Source organism: Cucumis melo, chromosome 1, assembly GCF_025177605.1.
Source record: "Cucumis melo cultivar AY chromosome 1, USDA_Cmelo_AY_1.0, whole genome shotgun sequence".
Classification (NCBI taxonomy): domain Eukaryota; kingdom Viridiplantae; phylum Streptophyta; class Magnoliopsida; order Cucurbitales; family Cucurbitaceae; genus Cucumis; species Cucumis melo.
Genome location: NC_066857.1, coordinates 34246792 through 34269545, shown reverse-complemented (window position 1 = coordinate 34269545; position 22754 = coordinate 34246792). Strand labels below are relative to the sequence as shown.

General features: G+C 30.7%; 2 protein-coding genes and 1 non-coding gene across 11 annotated transcripts; 1 reads left to right on the top strand and 2 right to left on the bottom strand.

Moving 5' to 3' along the window:
- Positions 1 to 1102: 1102 nt before the first annotated feature.
- On the bottom strand, positions 1103 to 6268 carry LOC103499948 (pentatricopeptide repeat-containing protein At3g53170). Of its 8 annotated transcripts, none has more exons than XM_008463102.3 (6): positions 5871 to 6268; positions 3679 to 4768; positions 2672 to 2804; positions 2402 to 2522; positions 1680 to 1959; positions 1103 to 1560 (listed from the first exon to the last, which is right to left on the bottom strand). In XM_008463102.3, the coding sequence occupies exons 1-3, from the start codon at positions 6204 to 6206 to the stop codon at positions 2773 to 2775; spliced, it is 1458 nt and encodes a 485-aa protein (XP_008461324.1). In that variant the 5' UTR covers positions 6207 to 6268; the 3' UTR covers positions 1103 to 1560; positions 1680 to 1959; positions 2402 to 2522; positions 2672 to 2772. The 8 variants fall into 8 exon arrangements, with proteins under 8 accessions (XP_008461324.1, XP_008461328.1, XP_008461327.1 ...); XM_008463106.3 differs by having other exon boundaries at positions 1103 to 1371; XM_008463105.3 differs by having other exon boundaries at positions 1103 to 1360.
- Positions 6269 to 6369: 101 nt separating this feature from the next.
- TRNAR-UCU (transfer RNA arginine (anticodon UCU)) lies at positions 6370 to 6442 on the bottom strand. The gene has a single exon. It is a non-coding gene; the product is annotated as a tRNA-Arg (tRNA).
- Positions 6443 to 17341: 10899 nt separating this feature from the next.
- LOC103499949 (cytochrome b5 domain-containing protein RLF) lies at positions 17342 to 21216 on the top strand. Of its 2 annotated transcripts, XR_007822708.1 has the most exons (7): positions 17402 to 17575; positions 18419 to 18520; positions 18676 to 19060; positions 19918 to 20052; positions 20461 to 20511; positions 20869 to 20999; positions 21034 to 21216. XR_007822708.1 is itself a non-coding variant. In XM_008463110.3 (6 exons), exons 2-6 carry the CDS (start codon positions 18488 to 18490, stop codon positions 20946 to 20948), a joined length of 684 nt encoding a protein of 227 aa, XP_008461332.3. In that variant the 5' UTR covers positions 17342 to 17575; positions 18419 to 18487; the 3' UTR covers positions 20949 to 21216. The 2 variants fall into 2 exon arrangements, 1 of the variants encoding a protein (XP_008461332.3); XM_008463110.3 differs by having other exon boundaries at positions 17342 to 17575; positions 20869 to 21216.
- Positions 21217 to 22754: the final 1538 nt, after the last annotated feature.

Sequence of the window (22754 nt, the reverse complement as noted above, 5' to 3'; positions counted from 1 at the left end):
AAATTCCATAAACTGTCACTTAGTATACAAAAGGAATATTATTAGCATTGACTCTCAATATCCAAAATTATTGGGTGTTGAAAAAAACATTGGTCACACAAACCCACAAATCCCTTCAAAAGAAAAAAGGAAGAAAAAAAATTACACCTTTTTCAAATGCTTTGTTTTCTGTTTTGAAAATAGATTGATGGGTTTGTTCTTCCTTTTATCCAATTTCTTATGCCACTGTTTGGACTTTGGAGAAGGTTTGGTTGTTGCCTTTCTCATTGCTCCACTGACCAAACCCCTTATTGCTTTTCTCACTGCTTTCAGTTTCACTTTTCAAAGTTTTCAACTTTTTTGTTTTTCCTTTCATTTCAAGTCATGATTTTTAAATGGGTTTATATATATATATATATATATATACATATTATGTATTTAAGTTTTCATCATATTGACTCACTTTTGTGTGCTCTTCTAATTCCATTCACACAGATAATTGGCTTGTTTTCTTCCCATTTGTCTATTTATTCTTTAAAATGTTTTGATACCAACTTCTCTGTAGACTACTCCTATTCAAGAATTTCTAAGAAGGTAGGTCGTTTTTGTTGTTGAATACTTTGGTATCTTTTCATTTCAAATTTTTAGCTTTGTTTGAGTGGAATATGTCATAGTCAACAACAATTGATATCTACTCCTTTTTAAGAGGTTGAAAGTTCAAATCTCTAGCATCTTTGTTTTAGATTTGTTATACTAAAAGAAGAAAAAGAAAAAGGTGGCATGTGTCAAATATTTGAGCTTGAGAATGCTCTCTTTTATAGACTATTTGATTGAAGATATTCATATGGAAAGTTGATGGGCTAAAATATATCACTTTGAACATAGTCTGAGGCTAAAGGAGCCCAGCAGGGCCAAATATTGGGATAGGTATGTTCGGATGAATGATCTTAATCAAAGTATAAAATCAAAATAAATATTAGAAAATAATAATGTTGAAACCTTATTAAGGATTCAACAACGATTTAAATTAGTCGTCAGCTAAACTCTTCACACAAACTTCCTGTGATATGACCTCCATAAAACAAGGTTCAATGTTTATTTAGGGTCGAATCATACTCACGTCGGTCATTCAGAGATATTATATTGATAAAATTAAGTGTAATAGGTAACTATAACATAAAGGCAATGTCGAAAATATGCCAATCTTAGATTACATGGAGAGAAAAAAAAAACTTTGATCTCTTCCATTCTTGTTAACGAAACCAAAAACAAATACAGAAATTTCTCAAATGAGAGTACCCAAGCTTCGTGGAAGAAAAAAATGTCTCGTCTTCGAAAGTGAGTATTGGGGTTAGAAGATAATGCATTCTCCATCTCCGTCCTACAAAGAATCTTATCAAGACATGTATTTAATTAGAAGACGCAAAATGCAACTAACAGTAAAATATGCCAACATGATAAGAGCCATTATTCTGATGTTTGAAAGCTGACGAGCAAACAATGGAGTCTTTCATACAAGGAGAAGACTCATAAATCATAGATTTTCCCCAGAATATAGATCGCTCTATCTTCTATAGGCAGCTGTAAAGTAGGGAACAATAGTTGGAAGAATGTCAATGGACAAGTTTTAGGTAAGCACAACCAGTGAAAGATGCCAGAAGATTATGCAATAGGGCAATTGGCTACAGTAAAACACTCACAATGAAAGATACAAGAAGATTATGGTAATGTGACGGGCCACGGTATAACAGTATGAGAAGCATCTCGAGTTGAGCTGTAGTCCAATTCTAGGAGTTGCAAGCCATATGCTAGAGAGCTAGAGCTAGAGCTCCTCTAGCAGAAATCAATTCTGATATCCAGATTAGCTCTGAAAAGACCATACATGAAGGTTTGTAGCCAAGGGTTGGTTGCCTTGAGAAGAAACAGTAGTCCCATTAAGCTTATGGGGGGTGGGGACATTGGTCAAGAGCACAATTTTTCCTGTCAAATACAAATATGATACAGATATTAGCCAAGTAATCGGACATAAAAGTAGATGTATATACCATGTGACAAATGCAATTGAAATGGAATTTTGTTGAACCTAAATTTGGAAATCAATAGTGTGTTAGGTATCCAAACCCAAAAATTATATGAAAACACCATATAACGATATCGCAATGTCTAATGAAAGTACAATATAAACAAGTGATTCCAGGTACTTGCATTTTCTCTCTTGAGATCTCTCTCAAGTCCTAATTTACTCGATAATGCCCAACTTCATCCCTTCCCACTTTCTTAAACCTATCCTTGAACCAATATCATACCATTTTTTCATGAAAGAAATGATAGGTGGTGACTGCTGGGATTGTATAAATTACACTCTATTTTTGAGAAATTATTTGCAATCAATTAGATAGAGAATGAGGAAAGAAGCGCTTACATGTTAACAAATGGATCATTCAGAATCAAGACCATCAAGAAACTTTACTTGTAGTGAAAGATATAGTCTAGTCACTGCCCCATCACGAGACAATTTTTTAAAAATGTGATCTACAGTGAACCTGAATAAGCACAAAAACTTGGAGTTGTAAAGTCTTGCCGAACAGGAAAATTATTTTTCATAAAACAAGCAAGAAACAACAAAAGAAACAAGATGGAATTCTTCGGTTTAAATTTGTAGCACGACAACCGACAAATTAATGAAATCTACCTGAAGAATTGAGAAGAATGCCTTGCACTAATGTAGACAGAGATCCCTTGAAAAGCCATACCCCCATACGGATCTACATTTTTCCACACTACTGAAATGTTTTAGTACCGGTTCCTTGTCAAGCCAGGTTTCACTGCATCAAACCAATAGAATGAAGGTATGTAAAAGGGACAAGTTTCGGTACATGAGAACAACATTAGATCAGCTGAAAGGAAAAAAAACACTAGAAAGTATTTAGTTAACAAATGATTTTTGTATTTGTTAGAGATTCAGTTAATTTCTAGTGTTCTAAAATGCCCTCTGAGCATATCCCTAAGCTCGAACCCAAGTCTGTCGTCTCGCCTTGAAAAGCCTTGTGCCTTGGAATTTTTTAATTATTTTTAGAAAATAGTAGTATCTAGGGGCTTTCCTTGTTAATTAACAAAAAGAAAAAATTTACTAAGCTTAAATGCAAAAGTTCTTTTGTTTAAGGGTTTCTTTCATTTTATTGTGCCTTAAGCTTTAGAAAACGCTGGACTTTGGTTTGCTGTAAGATTTTTGTTTACAATTTCTCCATAAATTACTTGATAAAACATTCTTTATCAATGAAGAAAATCTCTTTCACATTTTGTGATTGTTACATGGTATCAAAGCAAGTAGCCCAGAACTCCTCAAGCCCCTACAATGTTATTTTCTCTCCAATTAACATTCATTTCCACTTGTTGGGTCTTCTTCATATTTCAAGTCTCCAAGTGAAGGGATGTTGAATATTATATTAAATTTGTATTCACTCATCAGTTTAAAATTTTGGGTCAATTGATGATTTAAGATGATGTCAGAGATGTTTATATAGGATAGAAAAATGATTGACATGACAATGCTATTTTTATTACATATATCATACGTGTGGTTTGAACCTACAACCTCTTGAAAGAGATTAGCAATGCCTTACTTGCGGAGCTATGCTCATGGTGCCAAGATAAGAACACTATTATGCAGAATCATAAATAAGCACCAATTTACCTCACCGTCGTTAGTGGCAATCAACTTATTTTCCAATCTTTGAGCAGCCTCGGTCATGCCTTGTGCTTTTAAGGCACGAATCATTGTAGCAAATGTAATACCATCAGGAACACATTTATTCTCTTTCATTTCCAAGAACAACTCTCCCATCTTTCTCACATCACCAGCCTGGCCATACGCATTGATAAGGCAGTTAAAAAGAGGGGTATCTGGTACCACATCAGAATTTTCTATTTGCCTCAAAATCGAATCAATTTTCTCAAGATCACCAGATTTACCATAAGCATTTACAAGGGAACAGTAAGTCACAGAGTTGGGCTTCATTCCCTGAAATTTCATTTTTTTGAAGTATTCTTCCATCTCCTCAATATTTCCAGTTCTTCCAAAAGTATCAATAATTGTATTCATAGTAACAATTGTGGGAGAGAAAAAGCGTTTTTCCATGAAATTCAAAACAGACTTCATCTTGTCATACATTCCAGCTTTCCCATATGAGCTGATCATAGTATTGTATGTCCAAACGTCTGGCTCGATTCCCATCAGCTGAAATTCATCATACCACTTCTCCATCTTCTCAATCTGCTCACTATTTCCGTAAGCTCTGATAAAAGTATTGAATGTAATCAAATCTGGAGGACAGCTATCACTTTCAATCATTTCAAGTAACAAGCTTTCCATTTGCTCAAACATTTTAGCCTTTCCAAATCCATTAATAATAGTATTGTAAGTGACCGTATTACATGTGATCCCCAGATAGGACATATCAGCCAGTAACTCCTTCAGAAGATCAAAACGACGGAGTCTTGTGCAACAATCAATGAGAATTGAATATGTATGTACATCTGGCTTGCAGTCAGAAACCGATTTCATTTCATCAACAGTTGAAATGGCCTTGTGAAGGAGGCCACTTTGTCCGTAAGCACTAACAAGAGCAGTATAAACATCAATAGAAGGTTTCAACCCCTCAGAAAACATAATCTCAAAGAGCAAGCTTGCTTGCTCGGGTTGCCTGCACTTACCAAGAAGCATCAACAATTTTGTGTATGTTTGGCATCTTGGTTCATACCATTGTTGCTGGCGAAGTAATCCAAAAATCTGAGGAGATGCAAAATTATTTGGTCATAACTCTCATTTTAAATATACAAGGGCAAAACCAGTTCATCAGTCATAAGTTTCTTCATTTACAATATATGAAAACGTTGTATCCAGACTTTTTTTTTTCTTTTTTCAATATACTTCGAAAACGAAGGAAATGAATTTCTGAAACCTATTTGAACACTAACAAGACAGGGTGCAGGGGTTCTGAACAAAAGAAATAAAAGCAAAAATCACACCAAAGCAGTCTACGAGTGAGAAAAATGAAAGAACGTACAAGAGTATACCAAACAAAGCCAACAGAAAAATAAGTCCAAACACTATCTAAAGAAACGGAGTTATATCTAAGAGGATCAGAATCAAGCTCATAGTTACAAATATGAATCAAAGGATGCATTAAACCTACTACCTAACAAACTCTCAAATTTCCTCCCAAGATCCCAAAACAATCGTAGAGGATTTTTCTTGGGGACGACACCCTACCGTGATAAATCATCCCACATATAAAAAGGATCGATAGCGTTAATTTGTTCATGAAAGAAAATTCGGGCAGAAGAAGCATTGGCAGTCATGTTGAAATTGCTAAAACTAGAGCTCTGCAGAACTTCCGGTGCAAAAGGATTCTGAAAGTATACCAAACGCACTCAGAATTTTCAGCTTACCCGTGCACAATTTAAAATCACTTCGATACACACCTTTGTCATTCAAAATCAATTCAATCTTTAATTGTACAGTTTTAAACGCATTTTTTGTACTGTGAAAATTGATTTTGAAGATGAAAAAAGAAAGTGATCTCAACCATTTCAAAAACACTTCCAAACATATCATAAACGGAGTTGGAGTTGGATGAGTGCTCATTCCTTAATGGCAAAGTGGAAATGATTTATTTAAGCGACAGCTAACAAGGTATTTACAGGCATTTACGTTGGTATTATCAAAGTACTGATAAAAGATAAAACTCACACTAACGCATTAAACTTAAACTTCTAGATTGATCGATAACTCAACGTGGTATCAAAACAAGAGGTCAATATCCTTCATTTAAACCCCTATAAATATCGTTATCTCCTTATTTTGAGCAAATTCAATAACAAAAACCAACCTTAAGAGCAGTTTCCCATAGATTCTCCTGAATAGCTTCATCGAGAGCCTCCAAAACAGCTTTGGGCCAAAGATTATTGTATTTCTTGGAGTTGGCTTTCTTCTCTATAGCTTTAATAGCAGCGTCTTTCCTCAGAATCCGAGACAGACCCTTCTTCGGGTCTCTCTGTAGTGCATCGGATGACTGGGTGGAACTCCGCTTAAGTGACCGTGAATGAGAAGAAGAGATGAAATAAGGAGTGGAGCTCATGGAAGTCATTGAAATGACCGTGGACGTAAAGGAAGTTGAGAAGCAACGGAAGATTGTAGCGTCGGGAGAGTGAAGGTAAAGCTCCATTGAAATATCCCAAAAGAACCGGTGATCTGCCGATCAACCCAATCCCATTTCCCTTCTACTTCAGAAATTTTGGTGGGCTTTTAAATGGGGAAGTGTGGGTAGGAGGCCCGTAAGGTGGCCCAAAACAAAATATAAATTACTATTGAGGGTAAAAGGAAAATTGCACGCCTGGTGGGATTCGAACCCACAATCGTCTGATTAGAAGTCAGACGCCTTATCCATTAGGCCACAGGCGCTGTTGACGGTGACAGTAATTTTTTATTGTAAATTACTATTTGATATATTAATTCTTTTTATAAATAGAAAAAATTAATCCTTCTTTTTTTTATTATTATTATTATTATTATTTGTCTAAATTAAGAGAATGATTTAATAAGAATTATATATACACTTTAGGGAATTGAAATTTGAATTGTTTGATTAAATTTAGTTTCTAAAATTTGAAATTGTACACACTTGATTTTGGTCTCTTTAATTAATTAAAAATTATAAAGTTAATAACAATAATTATTATTAGTATTAAAACTAAAATATTATAAAAAAAATTTTAAAAATAGTTATTTCACTATCTATGATAACCTTTTCCTTCACTCTTCACCAACTTCCATCATCGTCTAATCACCACCACCTATTGTTCTAACATTATCCGTTACAGAAAAAAAAAGTAACAAAGAACATTATCGTTTTTCAAACCTACGTAAGAAACTATTATTTTTGACCATTTGTTGTATTTAATTTATTTCTTTTCTACTTGCAATTTTGTAGTTTTTTTTTTTATTATTATTAAAATGAAATAGATAAAATGATCCAAGAGTGTAGTTTACCTTAAAATATATAATTAGGCTAAAATGGTTTTGAAGTTGGGACTTTTCTTTTAACAAAATAATAACAATTTATTTAATTTCATTTTTGTTTCTGACGTCATTCACCAAAATTGTAAGTTGTAAATATCTACAAAATGAGAGGGCATAACTGGAAATATAAAACTGCTTTATCTTTTTAAGCCCCACACCAACCCCCCAAAAATTAGACATCTTTTTTTTCTTTTTTTTTTCCCGAACTTGTTGGGTGTCATAACGCTCGTAGTTGTAAATGTAACGCGAGTTTTTGCCGCGTATTTGAGACGCACGCGCTTCCCTCGTGGCCCACTTTAATGAATAAGACAATTTGACGGATATTCGGCGTTTATATTCTTACTTTCATGCCCTCTCACTTTTACTTTATTCTCATTTCTCCCCAAACTTTAACTGCTATTTCGGCTAAAGATTAGTTAAGATTTTAATAATACCTTTGGCTTCTAACCGCAATAAATCCTACTCTTAAAACAGTCTTCTGTTAGTTATTGTAAATATTTTTTTTCTAATAATTTACTATAGTTTCTACTATTTAATATTGAAAAACTTACATAAATGTAACAAAACTGCTATTAGTCATTTTTTAAATATTTCAAGTTTGTCATTCCATTTTTCTTTTCATTCTCCCGATCCGTCTTGCTTATGTTGTTTCGTCTTCTTTGTCTTTCCATGCGATTTCGTCTTTCTTCTTTTCTATTTTTCTTTTCTGCGATTTCTTTCCATCGGTTTTCTTCTTTTCCTCTTCGCTTTTTTTCGCTTCAATTTCTTTCCATCGTCTTTCTACTTTTCCTCTTTTTTATTCGCTTTGATTTCTCCTCTTTTTTCTTCGTTGTGATTTCTTTCCATCCTCCTTCTTCTTTTCTTTTTTTTACGCGTTTACATTTGGCTAACCAAATCTAAATCACTGTGTATAAGACTGTACAACAAAATAGCAATATCTAAAAGATCGTGTATAAATAATCTTGAAAAAAAAATCATTTGGATTTGAGTAGTCAAATGTAAACGATCATGTAAAAAAATAAAAAAAATTGTGTATAAAGAATCTTGAAAAAAAATCATTTAGATTGGAATAGCCAAATGTAAACACGTTTAAAAAAAGTAAAAGATCGTGTATAAAAAATCCTGAAAAAAAAAATCATTTAGATTGGAGTAGCTAAATGTAAACAACCGTCTAAAAAAATCGTGTAAATAAATCTAAATGATCGTGCAAAGAAATCTGAACGATCGTGTAAAAAATCTAAACAAAAGAATTAAAAAAATCATGTACCAAATTTAAAAAAAAAATCATTTAGATTTGGGTCTCCAAATCTAAACGTCGTGTAACAAAATTAAGCGATCGCGTATAAATTGTAGTCATATCTAAACTATCGCGTTATAACCATATCTAAACGATCGCGTATAAATTATAATCATATCTAAACCATCGCTTGTAGTCATATCTAAACGATCGCCTTGTAGCCATATCTAAACGATCGCTTATATATTGAACCATATCTAAACGATCGCAAATATATTATGTCGCGCGTTATTGACTGCGTGGTTGACGAGACATTTTTTGTATTTTACACGGTGGGTCTCTAGGCTTTTTTCATTTTTTGAATTGTTCTATAGAGTGTAAATATTTTGCCATTTTTTTATATTTTTTAAAAGACCCCTTTAATATTCATATTTTTTTATTCTTTGTTATGTGTTTAATATTTTATTATCAAACTAAAATAGTCTACACTAAAAAACAAACTATTCTAATCAAACTATAATGACCTATGACTACAAATAACTCACTTCGTGTCCTAAACACTTCTTTAGTTTTTTCAGTAACCTATTTGTTTTACAGTTTAGGAGGTATATGAGATAAATAATTGATCTCATTAGTTTGATAAGAAAATAGTAAATATTATAGTATATAATAGAAAATTGATGAATATAAAATAGTAAAAGCTATAGCAAAAAATCCACTCAAATATTAGTTGAGTTAAATTCCGATCGACATATTTAATATTCATAATCATGAAACAATACTTGCCATCTAACCAAAGAAAATCGGTCTTGACAAAATTTACTCACCTTTTCAATTTATTTTACCTATTTGGTATATGCCATGATCTCATATACATTTAAAAAAAACTTTAATGTCTCCAAAGAAATTAAATGTATTTAATGTTTTTATTTTCTCATAATCAAGCAAAGAAATAAATAATGTAAATAAAATGCTATTTTTCAACTCTATGCCTACTAATTGCCTACCCAATAATATATATAATATTTAATGGGCTAGGTAGCATATAGATTGATGAACACTTTGAATATTGTTTTTATTATTGATATGCGATTTGATCTTCTTCAACCTTGACTTGTTAAAAAAAGATTAGCATTTATTACTATAATTCATTCTCTTAAATATATTATTGAATTTATTTACATCACATATATGATTTAGAAACTCATTCAAATTCTTATATTGGGTTTTATAATTAATATATCTAAATCATCTCCATCATTTTTTTTTTGTCAAAATTGTGAAAATGATGTTTACACTTGAGGAAATTTAACAATCATATATTTATATTTTCAAATTCCCATTTATAAGGTAAATCTATCTATCTTCTAATAAAAAAATATTGTGTATTTTTTATTTTAGAAAATTGTCAAAAATGTCAATATATATAAAAAAAATGTTTTAGATGATAAAATTAAATGCGGTGAGTTTTTGTTATTTTAGTAATTTTTTTGTCATATAGAGGATATTCAGTTTGTTCTTTTTATTATTCTTGAAAAACTCAATATATTTTAGTTGAAGTCCATTATCTAAAATTTGATTTACTCGCACTTTTTCAAAGAAAAAACCAAATTCATATAAAATAAATTTAAAGTTTGAATGGATATAATTATTAGTGGATAAAAGGCACAAAACATAAAATTGAATTATAAACATATTTTCGTTTAAATATTGATCGTATATTATATGCCCTATTATTTTATCCGTATCTTAATATATATTTACCAAAAGTTTCCTTCATTTGGTTTGAATATTATTTACAAACCTACATGATTGATTTGGTTAGAAGTTCACAATAATATAATTTATTACTATATTCAAATTCTAGAAAATATGTTTACGTATATTTATTTGATTGAGTCGAGAGCTAAAGGGAAAATATATATATATTTCGATTTGGTTAACATGTCTGCAGATACTCTAATACACATTGAACACGTATAAAACATTTGGTGGTACAATACATCTAGATATGTGTTAGACGTTAGACTTATACAAAATGATATTGACGGGGAAAAAAATCTTGAATGCAACTCTTGATGTACTAATGAAAAGTTGTCACGTGACAATTTTGCTTTTATATTATTTGAAAAGATTACTAAAAAGTATACATTTTCATGTGTATAATAAAAGAGGTGCGTAAACTTAGGTATAGACTATTGCAGGCTAAGTTATCGTCTAAGTTGAAATTATTTAAAAACATCCATAAATGTTTCTTTATATTTCAAAGTTATTCGATTGTATTAATTTAAATATTTAATTATGTTTTATTTTGCTAAAACTTATGATCGATACAATTAAAGAGTTGAAATTCGAAACTAATCTAAATTAAGTAAATTGATATATGTTCAATTTTCTAATTCTAACAATTCTTAATTAAGGTGTTTAGAGAGAGCAAAAAAAAAAAAAAGTCAAAGTAAAGATTGAAAGAGACAATATGTGAGGACTTTTTTCTTACAAAGTCATGCTTTTTTGTTTGAAAATAATTAACCTTTATAAAGGTACTTTTGAAAGGTCAACTAACCTTACTTCGTTTTCGACCCAAATCAATTATGTACATTCATATTTTCATCTTCTAAAGTACAAATAGAGGTGGAAATTTAAATAAAATCACAAAAACTTCTTGATTCTTAAGTATAACTCATACTTTATTTTACTAAAATCATTAGAGTTTATAGGTTTTTTGAAATTTTCCCAAAGATTAAAATGTGCAATAATTGAACTAGGTCGAAGTTACTTTCATATTTACTAAAGATTCGATTTACAAATACAAAGACATTAAATTTTGTGGGTTTAGTTTGATTTTAGAATTAGAACGCTGATAACAAAATGGAACAATGTATATTATACATATTAAAGAATTAAACCGAACCCAAACTATTCTATGCAAATTAAAATTAACAATCGTACTAAATCAAACCGTCTACATGTACATATCTAAATTCAATTTTTTTTTTTTTTTTTTGCATATTAGTAAGAGTTTAGTTCAACAACCATATAAATGTATTGACAATCATGATGTTCGTCATTTAATTACTCGTAAAATCAATTTTTTTTTGTTTTGTTCGAATTGACAGTCAAATCTATGAGTGTTCAAATAACCGACAATCCGAACAACCCAGATTATCCAACCCAAATTGCAAGAGGTTGGTTGAAATGAATTTTTTATGTTTTTTTCGGGTTAGGTTGAGTTCGTGTTACATTTTTGAAAATATTGGTGGACGAAACTCAACTCGAATTTATAATATTATTAAAATAAATATTACAACTTATAAATATTATAATTCATACATATTATTATGAAGTTCTTTTTTTCGGTTTGTAATAGATATGTTGAATTTTGGTATTTTACATTTAAGCTTTATGAAATATAATTTTAGTTTTAAAATGTAAAATTCAAGTTAAAAAATAATATTGTTAAAAAAAAAATAATCCGATAACACAACTCAATCCAATTTTTCAAGTTAGTCTAATTACAAATAAGATAAGATCTTCAATCCAATCTAACTCACTAGCGCCCTTAGTCAAACTTAACCGAGTAGGGGTGTAAGAATAATCCAAGAAACCCGACAACTCGAACTACCCAACCCATATTATATGAGTTAGGTTGGATTAGTTTAAAATGTGGGTTGGGTTGCAGGTTAAAGGGTTGAAAATTCGGGTCAACCCATAATAAATACAAATATTAATAAATAAATATATATTATATTTAATTATTATTTATTTATTTAATAAATGTTAAATAATCTTGAGTTCCAAGAGTTTTTTTTGTTTAACTAGATGCAAAACATATTCGATTTATGGTCGGTGATTTCCATTTACAAATATTAAAATTTAAAAACAAGAAAAATAATAATAATACAACTCGACAAACTAACCTATATTTTATGAATTGGATTGGATTGAAAATTTAATTCGATTTATTAGGTTACACCTTCCTTGCGGAACCATAGAGAGGAGTGACGTTGGGATGAAAACGTTAATTATTTTTGTAATAGCAGTAATGTATTTATTGTTTGGCTTAGGTTCTCTAAATAATCTCTAAATAATAAATAATAAATAATAATTAAAAAGGTACACGCGCCCTGGAGGGAAATTCCAACGAAGCTCAACGCAAAGCCAGCTGTTCCTATAAATACCAATCCCTCAACGCTCTTTTCCCATTCTCTAACCATTCATTTCTTCTCTCTACCTCTATCACCCATTTTTATGGCCTTCCTTTGGGACGTCTTCTGATTCTTCTTCAATCGCTAACCCTCCATCTCTCTCTCTCTCTCTCTCTCACAAGACAGATCCCTTTCTCCCTTCACATTCTTTTTCCGATTCCTATTCCGATCGTTCCAGGGATTATTTCTCCATTATTATTATTATTATTAGTCCTTTCCCTCGGCGTCGTCTCCATGGGGAAGTTAGTCGAGATTCTTGACGCCGGTGCCAGGATTGTCGCCAGATTTCATTCCCATTGCCCTCAGACTGGTCGGATGTACTACCATCCTCCCGCTAACTCCGACGACGGCCATCACTCTGAAGAGTTTCGCCTCGGCGGCGGCGGCGGCGGCGGCGGCGATGGCGATGCGGCGTCTCATCAGATTGTTCGTTGCGATGTTGCCGAGCGTACTGCTGCCGCCTTCTTAGTTGTCACCGTTGAGAGTAATGAGTTCATTCTTTACTCTGTCTGATTGTGATATTGTTTGAATGGAGAAGTTCTGGAATGTTCTTGTGAGAGAAATTCCTCTCCGATCGTGATATGAAAAATTGGAAAAATTAGTTTTGGATTTGTCTTTTCATTTTTTTAGAATTATTTTTTATATGCTTATTGTTGATGACACGATTTCGTTCGTTACGAGATGAGGACCGATCGTATTCTGATTCTTTGGATGAATGATTGACGAAATTCGAAATTGACGCTTTTCCGAATCTACCGATTTCTAGCTAAGTGTTCTTGCTATTGACTTATGAATTGATTGTTTAATGAATTAGTTTTATAAATTCTTTTCTGTCCCAAGAAATTAGGCGAGAATTTGTGGGGGAAAATGTTGTTTTCGTTTGGTAATAACGTGGAAAAGAAAAGAAAAGAAAAGAAAAGAATCTGAAGCGAATCAAACTTTCCATTTTTCCCCCTTTCTTACTTGTTTTGTTGTTATTAATTTTTGACAGAGAGAGGGAGAGGAAAACACGACTTTGCATTCAAGCTCCAAATTACATTCATGAATGGCACTTTGAACAAAGGGAAAAAAACCTAACTTTTTGCTTTTTAAGATTTCGAATCCAAATTTAATTTCGTCATTAGGTTTTGAAATATTGTGTTTTTAAATTTTTACCTTTGTTTTTTATTTTAATTCCTTTGGAATATGGTTACCACCTATGTCTGAGTCTTGTTTCGATTTAATGTTATTTTAATAACAAAATAAAATTATAGGATTAAATATTGATATTAGAAAAATTGTCGAAAATAGAACATTTTATCGAATATTTATTAAATAAGACCCGTTGTTGTGATAATAAATTTTGAGAAAATATATTTTTAGGTTTACTCGTTTTTATTGTAAAGTGTAAATATTCTATTAAAGGTTCTATTTCTGATAATTTTTCTTTTCAAAATTTCAAAAATTAAATAATAGACATTAAGGTAGCAAAAATCTAGTTTTTTCAATGTTACAAGACAATAAGACTTACCCACCTCTTAGAGGAAGAAGAGGAGGAGGGAACAAAAAAACTCCAATCACCTTTCACTACGACCACCTGAGCTAGGTCAAATCCATTCACAGAGCGTGGACATCAAACAAAAGAACAGGACCCACCTAGAACTAAATCTCTAACATTTTCGCCAAAACTCGAAAACTCAAATAGAGTGAACTAAATCTCTAACATTTTTGACAAAACTCGAAAACTCAAATAGATCCACTCTTATGAGATAAAACTTTAATAAACTCAAACAGATGTTGTGAGATAAAACATTAATAAGCTTAATACAATTAAACACAAAGTATCAATAATCAAGGGGGTTTAAATCTTATATAAATAATAATTTAATCAGACATTTGGGTTGTCTGTCATTCCACCCGTGACCCCAAACAAAAATTAAATTGCCATTCTTTTGGCTCATGTTTATGTTTATTATTTTAGCCAACAAGTTTTGGAATTGTTCAATTTGGATTGTCTCTATTTTAATTTGTAATTTGTTGATTCTTTCTAAAGTACAACTGCTGTTATTTTGACTAACATATATTAGACTTGAGTGACCATGGAAGTAATTTTGGAATTTAGGCCAAGGATAAGATTAATTTGCATCTAAAATTTTAAAATCACCTGGACTAAAATTACAACAATACTATAATAAACCTAAATAAAATGTATGATATTTTTAAATATAGTAAAATGAAACTAAATTATTTATAAAATATAACAAAATTTCATATTCTATATAAATATATTTTGAACCGGGTCTCCCATTTATAATAATCAATAATTTTCTTAGAAGATAACCCTTTAGTCATATTTTATTTTGTTGGTTTGCAATTTTGTCCCTTAAATATAACTATTTGAGATAATCTATTGTTTGTATTTACACTCTTAAACAAAAAATAAAATTGTACAACTAAAAACATAGTTTAGATGATTTTTTTAAAACAAATAACTTAAACCGTGTTTTAATTATTCTCGTATGTTGCCCTCTTTTCTTAAATCTTTTTATTCTCATTTGAAATTCGAACAATACGAATATGTCCATTGAATGAGAGCTCTAAATAATAATAAAAATCAAGTTTATTAAGATACAATTTTAGTGGTTAAGATTTAGACTTAATTTTCATTTGAATTCATTGTACTAATAAATCAAGTTTGATTATATAATTGATGGCATAATGTTCTTGAATATATGCTTAGACGAATAAGAGGCATTATTTTCAAACTTAGGTCGAAATTAAATTCCTACCAACTATATTATATATATTATATATTATGTGGAAAGAAAAAATAATTTGCCTTATTTGTTGGATGGGTTGATATTTTCCATTCTAATTATTTATTGTGGCAGAAAATTTTGACTTCACCAAACAAAGAATATGCAGATACCCACTATGAGGAGTTCATAGGACATAAAGAGATAGGAAAAGAAAACCCTAAAATTTTTGCCACTCAATGTGGAGGAATTTAATTATTGAGATGTGTGAATGGAATTTCAACACATGCATGGTCTTCTAGATGTTCATGACTATCTTTATTTTTTAATTGTTGTAGAAGACATTTAGGACTTTTGAGTAGATTGTAATTTCATTTTGATTGAATTCAATTCTAAGGTTAAGTAATTTGAAACTCTCCTTGTTTTTCTTTTAAAAATAAGTACATAATTATATGTAAATGACATATGAGTAACTTAAGTTAGGGTTATTTTCAAAGATATAAAAAAGCGATAAAATATTTACATTCTATAGAATAATTTCAAAAACGAAAAAAGTCCAGAGGTCCATCTTGTAAAATACAAAAAATGTCTTGTCAACCACGCCGTCAACAATGCGTGTAATATATTTGCGATTGTTTAGATTTGATTATTGTTTGATACACGATCATTTAGATATGACTACAATTTATACGCGGTCGTTTAAATATGACTACAATTTGTATGCGATCGTTTATATACGACTACAATTTATCTTTTCAATTTATACGATTATTTAATTTGATTACGTTTAAATTTGGAGACTCAAAACTAAATGATTTTTTTTTCCAATTTGGTACACGATCGTTTAGATTTTTTTTACACCATCATTTACTTTTTTTTACTTTATGTTTGGCTACTACATTCCAAATGATTTTTTTTCAAGATTCTTTATACATACACGATCTTTTATTTTGTTACACAATGGTTTACTTTTTCTACATGATAATTTACCTACTCCAATCTAAATGATTTTTTTTTCAAAATTCTTTATACACGATCTTTTAGATTTTGCTATTTTTTGTACACGACGTAAAAAGCGAAAAAAAAGAAGAGGAAAAGTAGAAAGACGATGGAAAAGCGAAAAGAAAAGAAGAAGAAAAGAAGAGGAAAAGAAGAGGAAAAGATGAAAAACGATGAAATGATTAAACAATGTAAAATAAACAATTGAAAAATAAGAAAGATGATGGAAAGAAATTGCTGAAAAAAAATTAGGAAAGAAGAAGGACGAAATTGCAGAAGGAAGACAATGAAAGAAAGATAAAATACACAAATGGCGACGAAGAAAAGAAAGATGGAAAGATAAACCTAAAATATTTCGGAAATTACTAACTTTATATATATATGGTTGATGTTTTGTTATATTTACGAAAGTTTTCTTTTAAGTTCAGTGAATTATTCGATGAAAGTGATTAAATTTAGACAAAATTTTCAACCTATAATTCAAACCGTTTCAAAATTAAAAGTTATTCATAAACTAAATTACTGCTTTACACGTTCTTATAAATATATATTTGAAAAGAAAAAACATTTTAAATTTAATTTCTAAAAAAAGTTATCTTTTTATTCTTTGGATTTTAAAGAATAGGTGCGATTAATGTTTGGTTTTGAAAATATCCATCTTTTTGTTAAAAATATTTCTAATTATTTTTAAAATTAAAAGATATTTGAAATTTAAAATAATTTTAAAGAAAAATAAAAACGGAATAGAGAAAATTTTCTAAATATAATCAAAATATTTAAGATGGTTAGCCATTTTTTAAATATTTTAGATTTGTTCTCTCTTTTTTTCCACTATGCCTTCTTTAATGTCTTCTCCACCGACATTTCTTCTATTATTTTTGTTTTAACCCAAATCTAAAATCGTGAAAAAAAATGGTATACCAAAATATTTGGAATCGTTGACTTTTTATTTTTGAAATTGTTATATAAATATTTTGGAGCTTTTTTATATTTTTGAGAAGAGCCTACCTGATTACAAGTTTTATAGAAAAATATTGACTATCGCAGATAGTTTTGTTTATTTTTCTTTTAAAGACAACATTTGATTTTAAATATTTTACGAAATATTCCTTTTTTTTTTTTTTTGATGATTTTCTTTAAAAAAAAAGTCAATGGTAAGAAAAAAGAATAAGAAAAGTAAAGAAAACCTAACTACGGCAGCCTGATCATCGATTCCGTACGCAACATTCAACGATCCTCATTTCTGCCTTTGCTTTTTACTGACAAGATTGTGGAACTCGGATCCCGGCCAAAAGCTTTTCTCGAGACCTCCGGCGTCTCCACGACCTATTCCGATTCAGTGAGTTGCTAATCCTTAATTTTTCTCTAAAGTTTCGGAAGCTTTTACGCTCATTTCCTAATTCCAAGTTCGGATGTTTTAGATTATGTGATTTGGGTTTCTCTCTGCTTTCAATTCTGTTTCTGTTTTGTCAAGCGTTCCTGTAGCTTTAATTTTCATCTCTATTGTCTTCCTGTTATGTTTTTCCTTCGTTCTGAGTACTTCCTCCATTTCTCTTCTGTGCTTTAGTTTCGAATCTCAGCTAGTTCTCTTATGATCCCGTGATTCGGTTTTAGGGGTTTTACCATTTTTCTCTTATATACGGTTAAACAATAGGGCTTCATTCGATAAAATTTGATTCAGATTACCCTTTGAACCAACCATTAGATGCTTTGTTTCAACTCACGCTGCGCAGTTATGTTTCGAGGAGTTTAACATCATGATTTAGTTCAGGTTAATTGTGTTTAGGTCATAAATTGGTGCAGTTCACGATTCAAAAAGCTCTATTACCTATGATACATGTTGAAGTATCGATTTGGTTTTTGGACGGATGACTTTCGAGAGTCTCCATAGTTTACTGCATTTGTCCAATCTTCGTACTTATAAGAGTAAAAAAGATCAGTTCACAAATCAAAAACCTTTACTTTAACAATGTAATGATTAATGACAGTGTTTATATCCTTCTAAGTTTAAGATCAATTTACTGAAATTTTACTTGAGTTTTAATGTGCTGATTTAGAAAAAAGTTCACTAACATTAGTTAAAAAAAATGCATTTCACCTTATCATTTGAAAATATATATCAAATTTAAAGGGAGATTCATGTTCTATGTACAATCTATTTACTTTTAGTATTGTGATGCAGCAAAACAATTTCTTGAAGTTTCATTGTTGGAGAGAGGTTTGCTTGAAGTTTGAGAGTAAATATACTGAGATGGATTCTGAGGACGACTTCACATTTTGTCAGGCAAGTATTATTTTTATGCTATAAAATTAGTTTTTAAGTTTTCAACTCAATGGCATGCTTCCTTCTTTGTATCATTTAACCTTCTTCAGTCAGAAAAATGTTCACTCTCCAACCTAAGTTATATTATGGTTACTGTTATATGAATATATTAGTAGGTGGGTTTACCTGAAAGGAATGATAAAGAGGCAAAGGATCTTGCATCAGATATAGGTCATATTACCTTAAGGGATGAATTGGCAAATGGCACCGCTAGTAGGACCCGCATCGTTTGGAATGATAAATTGTCGAATGATATCCCTTCCAGAAAGCAGGCAACAGTTGGTTCCTTGGATTTTAATGTTATTGATATGTCGTCTTCAAAACAATCTAGTACGTTGTCAACAGAAGAGGTGCCGAAAGATACTGGAAAGGTTGTGAAGAATTCAGGAAAACAGGGGATTGCTGTGCGTAAACCTGCAGCTCGAACAAAGGTTCCTTTTGAGAAGGGGTATAGTCAAATGGATTGGCTTAAGCTTACTCGAACCCATCCTGATCTTGCAGGTATTTGTGGAAATGATATCTAGTTAAACTGTCTTGCATTTTGGTATTATGATTTTGCCTAATCATATCAGCACCTCTATTATTCTTCTTGTTAATTATGGCAATTTTGTTTCTTTTAATTTGGTGAAGAACACTTTTAGTCCAAAGGAACAGTCCAACCCTTGAATTTAATTTTTAATAATCTAGCTCCTTTAATTTAAAAATTGTAACAATTTAGTGATTGTACTTTAATATATAGCCTTTTAATCTCTATCGTGAAAAATTCTTCCAAAATTAAGTGATAGTGATGACCTGACCTTTGTAGTTTATAATTTCATTTAATTTCCTATCAGTTTTTTGATCTACATATGTTAGAAATCATTTTAAACTTTAACAATAGTTTTCATGATGGGGATTAAAATCTTTACTAAACTCTAACACACAAGGACTAAATTTTCACACAATAAAATTTAGGGATTAAATTATTACAAAGTTGAAACTTGAAAGTATAGGGACCAACTTGTTAGAAACTCTATGCTGAAAGACTAAATTTTTACTTCCAGGGATTAAAATGGTTTTTAACCTTAAGTTTGTGACCCTGACACCTTACCTTAAGTTGATGTTCGTTTGGGCTATTCAAGAGATATAAATTGTTTGTGCTTGGCATGTTCAAGGTTCAGAGAAGCTGTCCCCCCACATTATGAACTTCACGGAGTATCCACACAACATTTTTGAATTAATACGATTGTTGTTATTTTTGTTGCAAAATAGGTGCATTTTATTGTTTACATGATTACTAGTTGGTAGGCTAATGCTATTAATTACCCTTGAGAAATAGTGCGATTAATCTTGAGCATTGGTTCATGATTGTGGATTAGGATTGAAAGGCCAGTCAAATAAAAGGCTTATCCCTATGAGTGAAGTTAAAGAACATCGGACTGAGGGCTCCATGTGGACCGTTCTGAAAGGTCGTGTGTATAATATATCTCCTTATATGAAGTTTCACCCTGGAGGTACGAGCATTATGCAATTTTTTTCTTCGTGAAAACATTTTTAGTGAACTTTGAATACATTTGATTGTATTCAGTGTGCCTCAGAGGTCAGAGCTGGTAAAGTAGCATGATTAGTTTGTCTCATGTTCATGAGTTACCACTCTTGCATACAACTCCTAAATGTTTAAGATGGAAAATTGGCTACAGTATCATGTTTTCCACGTCTTTGAAGAATGATTATTCTCTTTTATTCATGAACTAGGTAGCTTCTAGTTCTACTTATATATTGCTGGTCGATTCTCATATGTATTTTCTAGTTATTGTTCGCTATGATTCTTGAAATGCACCTTACATCATGGTTGAGAGTTATTAGAGTTGGGTAGACTATTGACTCAAACTTGTTCATCTTTTGACAAACTTTTTTATTAGGTGCTGATATACTCATGAAGGCAGTGGGAAAAGATTGTACATCTTTATTCAGTATCCTTGGAATTTTGTTCAGTTTTTTTGTTATAAAGTTTCACTTCTATTTTTATGGAATTTTGGAATAGTCAAATTGTTAAATCACTTTTGTCATTTTTAAATTCACTTTAAAACATGCTTTTAATCATTCAAAACTAGTTTTAATGATGTGAAAATGTAAAAGTGAAAAATTAAATATTAAATTAATTTGGAGTGATCAAACGGATCTTGAAGTGATTATAATAATTTCAAAATTTTCCCAAACACACTCTTACTACTGCCATCTACACCTGGTTAATTTTTCGTTCAACTTCCATCCGTTTATATAATAAATCCTGGATCGTGGCCAAAAAGTTGTTCTTAAATAATCTTTAGATAAATATCATGCTTGGGTGAATGATGAATTTTTGCTGGAGAAGTGTCTTGTTGGCACTTTGGATGATAGTCATCGATAGTTTGTTGACATGTAGCATTCGACGATCATGTCTTGATGGTGATAGTCATTGTTCGATGTTCATGTCATGATTGTGATAGTCATTGATAGTTTGTTGACATGTAGCCTTCGATGATCATGTATTAATGGTGTATTGTATTTGCCAAAAGAATAAATAATTTGGTATCATAATGAGTTTAGAGCTCACTTACCTAAAGAAGAGGACAATACTATGTACCTGAATTTCTATTCTCAATTAACTTTCAAGATATATTTGTTATTCTTTTTTACTATTGGTCGCATCATTTTAGGCATGTAAAGTGAGTTAGTTTCCTATGCATGAGTTTGTGTTGAGCGAATTGCAAGTTTTTTTTTAAACTATTCCCATGAGAACTTGTTGGAGAGTTGTTTCAAAGGCACTAACATGATAGAAAATCTGATTATCTTGAATTAATATAGAGAGGACAATGCTTTTTAAGTGCAATTGATATTACTCATTAGATTATTAAGTTTGTAAGATTTTAATATTTTTAAGTACGTAGACCATATGATATATTTAGTCATTTTTGTCAAAGAGAGATGCCAATATCATTCCAATAACTAATAGTTCATAGTTCTATAACTTCTATCCTTTTATCTTTGGTTCAATCCATTGCAAGAATTGTTTATTGGGGTAAACGACCACTGCGGGAATTGTTTATTGAAGTCGGATGAGCATGAGGATAAAGAGAAGGCAAAGCCAGTTACATATTCATATTCATATTTCTACATCATCTTCTCTCTTTGCTAGTATCTGTTCCTTGAACTCGGGGGAATATTTGAAAATATCATCTTTGGATGCAGAGGAGCATCCAATCAAAAGCAATGACCATTTCTTGAGAATTTGGTTATGGAATGGGAATTGGGAAAGGATACATATGAAGGTGTGATGAAACAATATTGGAATGCTTACAACCACATTTAAATGTTAAATGATATATATTGTGGAGTTGGATTACTCACTTGGTTGTCCACCTTGCGTTTATTACATATACATGCGTTTTCATATACATGCGTTTTGTTCATACATACCTATCAATGATACAAAGAGATGTGCACAAACAGTGAAAGAAAGTTTAAGAGACACAAGATATAGAGGTTCTCAATGAAGACACTTGTAATGTTGAAAATGTTGTTTGTTGCATCTCTTACAAATTAGATCGGTGTTATTGCAACTTTAGCTTTCTCTCAAAGTTGTTCTTTAATCTTCTATATAACATTTGTCTCCTTTGTGAAGATGAAAAATTGAAAGTAGTTGGTTCAACTTTGATGATCTCGTGTTGTTTTTTTTAATATGAAAAACTTGTTGAATTTTTTTTTCATCATTTATTATAAATTGCAAGTGATCAACGTTGAAATGATATTTTTGTTGAATTCTTGTTCTCAATTAATAAAAAAAATAATTCAACCTCTCCTATTGGAATTGTATAAACCTCAATCATTAAAATTTTCAACCATTTCAATTTGAAGAACTTGTATGTTTCTACATCTTATTTATTAAAGAAAGAAATCAACACAACTTGTCTCTTTTGGGAATATATATATATATATATATATATATATATATTCAAATCTCAATTGACGGAAGATTTAACCCTTTCTAACTGAGACTTGGGTCTATATATTATAAAAGAAAATTTTCATAAATATGACATATCGGTAAAATATTTACGGTCTGGGTAACAAAATAAATAAGTGTGTGAAGTTACCATTTTTTTAAATATTTAAGGTTTGCTCTTCACCTTTTATCGTTCTTCTCCTCCTCTTTTTCTGTCTTTCTCTGCCATTA